Consider the following 8,305-nt stretch of genomic DNA (forward strand, 5'->3'; position numbering starts at 1 on the left):
CACGATTTTAAAAGGTAACTACGCAACACTTCCATGAGGTGCTATTTAACAGCGCAATGAAAGGCACAGTAGACAGAAGAAAGATACTGGAAACAAAGTTATTAAATACTAATGAAATGCTTTGCTGTTGATGGCTGGGCTGATTGGCAGACCTGAGGGAAGGGGTGAGTGTCAGCCTCAGCACTGGAAAGGAGACCAGATGTTGGTACCTGGAAAGGCGGCCTTACTTGTTTTTTTTTTATGGAACACACTGTGGCTGGTGTGCGTGTGTGTGCCTGTGTGAGTGATTGAGAGAGGGAGTTGGGACAGGAGAATGAGGAAAGGGAAGCACGAATGAAAGGAATGAGTCTGCGTGTGCGACGGAGCAAGAGGAATGGTGTGGAGGAGGAGGAGAACACAGGACTGAGGCAGCAGGTAAGGAAAGGAGGAAATGAAAGGTTAAAAGGACGGAAAAAGAGGGAAATGAGAAAGGAAGGAACGAGGACAGGAGGGAAAGGGAAGAATGAGAATTCCACATGAGTACAATCTGGATATCAAGAAAACAGTTTGAAACAAAGCATGTCAAAAGTTACAGTGTTGTGTTAGATTTCAACCTTTTTGTGTTTGTATTAGTTTTAGTCACAGTGAAGATATCAGGAGACGTTAGTCTGAGAAGCATTTTTGTTATTGATTTTCCATGCTTTGTTTCTGGCACGGGTATAACCGGGTTTCAAAACCAGGTTCACTCACAGAAAATGAACCGACTTGTTTTGATGCAATAGGCCGGAATAGACATGAGGCTTTCCGGCCCTGTCTCAGTGGTTTTCCAACAGACCTGGGCCGGATGGGGTGGTAACGTGCTCGGGGACACTATCTGTCGTGTCTCCCTCTCTTTTTTTTTCATTCATTGATGGGATGTGGGTGTCGCTGGCTAGGCCTGCATTTAGTGCCCATCCCTAATTGCCCTTGAGAAGATGGTGGTGAGCCGCCTTCTTGAACCGCTGCAGTCCATATGGTGTAGGTACACCCACAATGCTGTTAGGAAGGGAGTTCCAGGATTTTGGCCCAGCGACAGTGAAGGAACGGCGATACAGGTCCAAGTCAGGATGGTGTGTGGCTTGGAGGGGAACTTGTAGGTGGTGATGTTCCCATGCGTCTGCTGCCCTTGCCCTTCTAAGTGGTAGAGGTCGCGGGTTTGGAAGGTGCTGTTGAAGGAGCTTTGGCGAGTTGCTGCAGTGCATCTTGTAGATGGTACACACTGCAGCCACAGTGCGCCAGTGGTGGAGGGGGTGAGCGAGCCCTGTGGCTATCAACGCGCCACCCCACGTACGGGGCTGGTGCAAGCAAATGAAATGACAACGAGAGATGCTGCCCACCATCTGCCCTGCTTGAGCGCTTGGATGCCAGGATGGGCCTGTCTGCCCCTCGTGTCCAGATTTCAAATGTTAGCAGAGGAGGCCTTGGGAGCTTTTCCGGAGAGGTGCCTGTGCAGTTGATCTCAATGCATTTCTGTGCACCAGGAGTAGCATTATAGCCAGAGAAAAAGCAGTGTTTCTCAAGCAGGTCAGATAGAGGCTGTGCCTCCCTTTGGGCATGTAACAGGTTATGTAATCACTCATTATGAGAACCTTTTTGTTTCACTGCTTTTATATCATGCTTGCCTTATATAACGCTTTCATAACAGCTTCTTTCAGAAAAGTAGATGGCTCAGGTGTTACATCTCTGGGTGTATTTTTCTCCCTGAGCAGCAGCCAGTGATGTCATGAAGTGGGGGGGGGGGGGGGTGCTGCCATGGCCAGAAAGTTAAAGTGCCAAGATCACCCGGGCTGCTAGAGGCAGCGCTCGAGCAATCCATGCCCCATTCCGGGAGACCCCCCGGGCAATCCGGGAGGGTTGGCAATCCTACCTCCAACCCTGAATCCCACCAGAGTTTCCAGGGTTCATGGGATGGGCACCTCATTAGCACGGTGCAAGCGGGCGTGAACACCTGGCCGCCCAATGCTGCTTCAAAACACCTGCCTTATTCCCCATGAGGAGAGGGTGTTTGCCCAGGTCTCTCACCATCCCCCACCCCCAAGCCGGGTAATCACAGTACTGGCCCCCTTGAGCCAGGATTTTAAACCTTCAGAGGTCCAACTGCTTAACTGGAGGTTCCGCCAGTCTCCCACTTGAGGTACAGCGGTGGACCATCGGAAACCCTGTGGAATTACAGCTCCTCTGGTTATTATTTATAAACTCAGCTTTTGTTGCCTGGTTTTTGGAATCTGGGGACAGTCAGAGAGTAAAGAACTTACATTTCTATAGCGCCTTTCATGACCTCAGGGCGCCCAAACGCTTTACAACCATTGAAGTACTTTTGAAGTTTTGCCACTGTTGTAACATAGGAAATGCAGCAGCTAATTTGCTCACAGCACGCTCCCACAAACAGCAATGAAACAGAATGCTTTTAGGAATAACAACAGAAAATGCTGGAAAAACTCAGCAGGCCAGGCAACATCCGTGGAGAAAAATTAGAGTCGACGTTTCGGGTCTAACCCTTTTTCAAAACTGGAAAGGAAATGAAATAGATCGAAGGCAGGGCTGCGATAGAACAAAAGAAGTAAAGAGACATTAAGAGGTATTCAAAACCAGACGAGATGGTAATAGTTTGGAGACAATAGACGGCTCAGATTAGGTGTGAAATGTACTGGCAGAATGAGAGACTATCGTACTAGAATGCTTTTAGGTGTTGGTTGAGGGATAAATGTTGGTCAGCCACCAGGAGAACTCCCCCTGCTCATCTTCAAATGGTGCCGTGGCTCTTTTAGGTCTACCTCAGAGGTGGTTTAACATCTCATCCAAAAGATGACACATCCAACAGTACCGCAGACTCTCAGTATTGCATTAAAGTGCCAGCCTAGATGTGTGTTTAAATCTCTGGAGTGAGGCCTGAGCCCACCGCCTTCCGACTCAAGAGGAGAGAGGGTTACCATGGAGCCGAGACTGACACAGTCCGTTCAATAACCTGGCCTTTCTGGCTCAAAATCGGACAGGCGACATCTCTTAGGAAGGGCGGGGAATGATTATGGTTTTTATTAATTGCATGCCTGGTGTACTCTTTTGTGCGAACAAATAAACTGTAACTTAACCTAAAACACCTTTAAAGAAAACTTAATAAATTAAATTAAAATTCCATTACCAGTGGTGCTAATGCACTCCAGCCCCTGCGGTGCCCACCGGTCGCGGAAGGCCTCAAGTGTGCCGGCGGACACCGCGTGCTCCATCTCCAGGGCCACCGAGGCGCAAACATGGCCACGGAAGAGAGGCAGGCAGTCGGCCGGGAGACCCCCTCAACCGCCCGCTGCCTGGACCAGTTAATGGCCGCTTTGGCCAGGCCCAGGAGCAGTCCTACAAGGAGGTCCCCTGATCTGCCCGCTCACCTCCCCCCACCCCACCCCCCTGCACTGGGTGACCGAAGATCAGGAGCGTGGGACTGAAGTGCAGCCAAAAATCGAGGAGCAGCCCCTTCAAATAGTGAAAGAGGGGCTGCAACCTCTCACATTTCCGTATATACATGGAACACGGACTCCTCCAGGCTGCATGCCTGGTGTACTCTTTTTTTTTGTTTGGACCAGAATCAAATTAACTGTAAATTAAACAAAACTTCAAATGAAACTTAAACAAATCAAATTAAAATTTGGTTGTCCGGGTTGATGACGCACTCCAGTCCCCGCGGCGCCCACCGGTCACGGAAAAACTCAAGCGTGCCGGCGGACACCGCGTGCTCCATCTCCAGGGCCACCCGGGCGCGAACATGGCCGCGGAAGAGAGGCAGGCAATCTGGCTGAACGACCCCCTCGACCGCCCGCTGCCTGGACCAATTAATGGCTTTCTTAGCCAGGCCCAGGAGCAGCCCTACGAGGAGGTCCTCCAACCTGCCCGCTCCCCTCTGCACCGGGTGACCGTAGATCAAGAGCGTGGGACTGAAGTGCAACCAAAAATCGAGGAGCAGCCCCTTCAAGTAATGGAAGAGGGGCTGCAACCTCTCACATTTCCGTATATACATGGAACACGGACTCCTCCAGGCTGCATGCCTGGTGTAACACGAATGTGTGCTTCAAGCTGGGACATGGGCTTTCGGTAAGAAACCTCTGGGCAAGCAATAACAGCATGGCGGAAGGGGGCCCGACTGTCTGCCACTCTTCCGCAGCTATGTTCGTGCCAGGGGGTCCCTGGAGCGGGAGCACGCGGTGTCCGCCGGTATGCTCGAGGCCTTCCGCTAGCGGTGGGCACCGCAGGGACTGGAGTGCGTGACCGGCGCAAGGAACAACATTTTGATTTAATTTGTTAAGTTTCCTTTAATGTAACCCGGCTACCGACCATAGAGCACATATACCAGAAACGCTGTCTACGGAGGTCACGGTCGATCATCAAAGACCCTACCCACCCCAGCCACAGTCTGTTCGCCCTCCTGCCATCTGGGAGACGCTACAGATGCATTCGCACCCGTACGACCAGATTTAGGAACAGCTTCTTTCCCAAGGCTGTCATCCTACTGAACTCCACAAATAAACTCTAAAGCCTGCACATCTGCCAATGCACTTTATTATGGTTATGTTTATGTTAATATACTACAAGCCAAATGTATGTTGAATGTTTAAATGTCTTAATCGAAATGTACACTCCTGGGAGCCGCAAGCCTACATTTTGTTGTACTGCACTTGTGCACTAACAATGACAATAAAAGTTGATTTGGTTTCAGTTTATCGTGTGTGTGTGTGGGCAGGGGAGGGGCTGGGGGCACTTGTTAACTCGCGGATGACAAATTGCCACCCTGATTGCCATTGTGGAAGAGTTAACAGGACGGCTGAATGTAATTTTTTTTAAAAAGTTGTTGGGAAAGAGCTGCCGGATATCTGGCAGGGTGGATGGAGGTCCATGTATGGAGAGAGAGAGAGAGAGAGAGAGAGGGAGAGAGGGAGAGAGAGAGAGAGAGAGAGAGAGAGAGTATGGGGCCCGCTAAATCACCAAAGCTACACTAAATGGGAAAAACACACAATAGAAGCCCTACATGCAGAATTCTGCCGAAGCATCCTTCGCACCCAAAGAAAAACGCCAACAAATGCATGCAGAGCCGAACTAGGCAGATACCCACTGATAATAAACATCCAAAAACGAGCACTAAACTTCCTAAATCACCTCAAATCTAGCTCCCCAGACACCCTTCATTTCAAAGCCTTTCAGACCCAAGAGCTAAACCCAGAAAAGAGTCCCCTGAGTCAGCTGCTACTGAAACTAAGTACTCAGCCGGACCCTGACCAGCCCCAGACCAACACAGCCGTCCAAACACCAATCCGAGTGAACCAAATCATTAAAAAATGCAAAGAAACCTACCTGGAACATTGGAACAAAATAACCGAAAGCCAAAGCAGATTAGAATGTTACCGGGCCCTAAAAAGAGAATATAAACTTGCAGACTACCTCACGACCATCAGAGACACAAAACAGAGACAGACCCTCACCAGGTACAGACTAAGCGACCACCAACTGGAAATTGAAAAAGGCAGATACAAGAAATCCTGGCAGCCTAGAGAGAATAGAATATGCGATCAATGTCTGGCTGGCGAGGTTGAAACAGAAATGCATTTCCTCCTAAAATGCGAAAAATTCAACACATCAAGAAACATATTATTCAACAAGCTAAGCCAAACAACCCCAGATTTCAAGGAATTGGATGATCTGTCAAAATTGAGATTAGTCCTAGGAGAAGGAGACAGACCATACCTTGGGGCTAAATATGTAACAACATGTCACAACCTGAGGACTGTTTAAAAGTAAGACTGTTTAAAATTAATATTGAACGTACCAAATGAAGTAGAAAGACTGTTTAAAATTAATATTGTTTAAAAGTAATATTGTATGTACCCAACAAATGTCAAATCGATTGACACCTACAGAATGTTGGAAAACTGTACCTTTTTGCTATGTAAGCTTTGGCAATATGGTTCTCTGTAAACTCTCATGCCAATAAAGCATTTGAACTGAGAGAGGAAGGAATGATTGACTGACAAGGGGCAGGGCATTAAATATTGATGAACTGTTTGGTGGTGGGGACTGAAAGGAGGAGCTGAGAGAGGGAATCAATGGATAAAAGGTGACACAGGCCCCAGTGGTTACAGTGTGTCAGACTTTTCGATTGAAGAGGTGGCGCTGTTGCAGTTAACGGGCCGGCTCCACACTGTACAGTCACTGTCGCCCAGCCAGCTCTCTCACACAGACAGACATGGGTCTCGGCGCGCAGAACACCGAGGATGGGGTGATGTCGGCGGCGGCGAAACTGAGACTGGAGCCGGACACGGGAGGCGAGGCTCCGGTGAAGGAGCTCCGCTGCTCGCTCCCCGCCGTCCCCCGGCGAGGCAGGGAGACCTGGGGCCGCCGGCTGGAGTTCACGCTGGCCTGTGTCGGCTATGCGGTGGGGCTGGGCAACGTCTGGAGGTTCCCGTACCTGTGCTACAAGAGCGGGGGAGGTAAGCCGGGCTGAAGGGGCAAGAATCTGCATTTCAACATCGCGTCAAGGGGGAACCGCCCCCCTTCCCTTCCAAGGGTGTTTCGCCTGCGGAAGGGCATTTGAACAAGACTCGGGAGACCAAAAGCATGGTGGAAACACGAGGGGGGTTTTGAGTTGAGGTTTTTAAAAGGAGGGGGGAGAGAGGGCCAGATCTAGGATTTTGAGGATGGGTTATCTGCTGCTGAATCGAGTCCTGGGGGGAATGTAAAGGAAGCTAGAGTTACAGGACTAAACGACATGACTCCCATAGACTTGCAGTGGGCTGAGGCCATTTGTAAACGGGAGGGTTTGGAGTTGCATGTACTGGGGGACAGCAGTGGTGAGAGAATGGGACTTGGGGTGGGGGGTAACATGTTTAATCCCACTCGGGAGCAATGGAGTAACTGAATCGCTGCATAAAGTTGATATTTTTTTTGGGGGCCTTTCTCATTCTGGTCATAAATCTCCTGTAATGTTGGGAGATGGTCAGTGCAGGCCAACGCTGGGAAAGTCAGTATTGAAATGGTTAACCTGAAGCTGGTGACCCTATTGGCACTTCAGATGTTGGCGGAGAGGGGCTGGGGGCGGTTTCCAGAGAGGAGCCTGTGCAGTTGCTCTCGATGCATTTCTGTGCACTGGCACCAGAAGTAGTATTTTAGCCAGAAAATAAAAAGTGTTTTTTCAAGCAAATCAAACAGGCTGCCTCTTCCTTTGTGTGTGGCAGGTCAATTGTGAGAAGGGTTTTGTGTGTAACTTTTTTTATATCATGTTTCACTGTTTGACTTGTATAGTGTTTGCTTTCATAACAGCTTCTTTAGAGAAAAGTAGATGCCCCAGCTGTTACACATTTGGATGTATTTTTTCACCAAGGTCCACCACTGAGTTTCTAGAAGGTTACCAGATGATTTGATTGAAGTTTTCAAGATATTAAGGGGGACAGAGAGGATACATGGCGAGAAGCAATTTCTGCTGGTTGGGGAGTACAGGACGTGGGGACATAGGTCTGGCTTGGGCTCTAATTTTTAGACTATTAGGAAACTACGCACAAGTTGGTAAAAGTTTGGAACTCCCTTCCGCAAACGGCAATTGATGCTAGATCAATTAATTTTAAATCGGAATGATTTTTTTTTTGTTAACCAAAGGACTTGAGGGATATGGAGTTGGGTCGCAGATCAGCCACGATCTCATTGAATGGCTCGAGGGGCTAAATGATGTTCCCAGCCCCAGTTTAGCACTACTCCCCGATAAGAGCCTTTGACCCTGGCATCAGCACCAAATAACCCTTGGCTGAAATGTTGATTGGGGTCAGGAGGACACTTCCATGGTGAGTGGCAGTCCCATTCTCTTGGCGAGACCTCCCTAACCAGAAAGGTGTGGTTTATGCTTGCACCAGGGTAGGGTCCAATACCATTTAATTCAAATACAAGCATCCTGTGGGATTTGTTTTGAATGTGTTTGATTGGTGGCTTTCTTTGCACAGATTTAAATTCTCTAAGCTGGTCCCGGCTCTCTGCAGCGCTGGGGGTGACTTCACTGAGCAGCAGCCAGTGATGTCGTGAAGGGGGTGGTGGGTGGAGTTGCTGCTGCTGACTGGAAATTTATAGTGCACAGATCGCCCCGCCCAAGAGATCCGTGCCCCATTCCAGGCAACTCCTTGGGTGACTCAAAGGAGGCTTGTCAACCCTCCAACACTGAGCCCACCAGAGTTTGCGCCAAATGTATTGGGGGCAACATGGAGTCAAAGGAAGACAACGGTTGTGGGAGAGTGGGACTTGGTGTAGGGCAGCATGTTTAACCATA

The 8,305-nt window shown here is 49.2% G+C and overlaps 1 protein-coding gene across 1 annotated transcript in view; it reads left to right on the forward strand.

Moving 5' to 3' along the window:
* Positions 1–6,078: 6,078 nt before the first annotated feature.
* The window catches only part of LOC147103622 (sodium- and chloride-dependent GABA transporter 1-like), a 90,184-nt gene continuing 87,957 nt past the window's right edge, over positions 6,079–8,305 (forward strand). The window contains exon 1 of the mRNA XM_085961367.1: positions 6,079–6,485. Within this exon, the coding sequence (XP_085817493.1) occupies positions 6,242–6,485 (244 nt within the window). The 5' untranslated portion in view covers positions 6,079–6,241. The remainder of the gene's footprint in view (positions 6,486–8,305) is intronic.

This window comes from Somniosus microcephalus, chromosome 19 (genome assembly GCF_052327205.1).
Source record: "Somniosus microcephalus isolate GS21.2 chromosome 19, FLI_Smic_1.0, whole genome shotgun sequence".
NCBI lineage: Eukaryota > Metazoa > Chordata > Chondrichthyes > Squaliformes > Somniosidae > Somniosus > Somniosus microcephalus.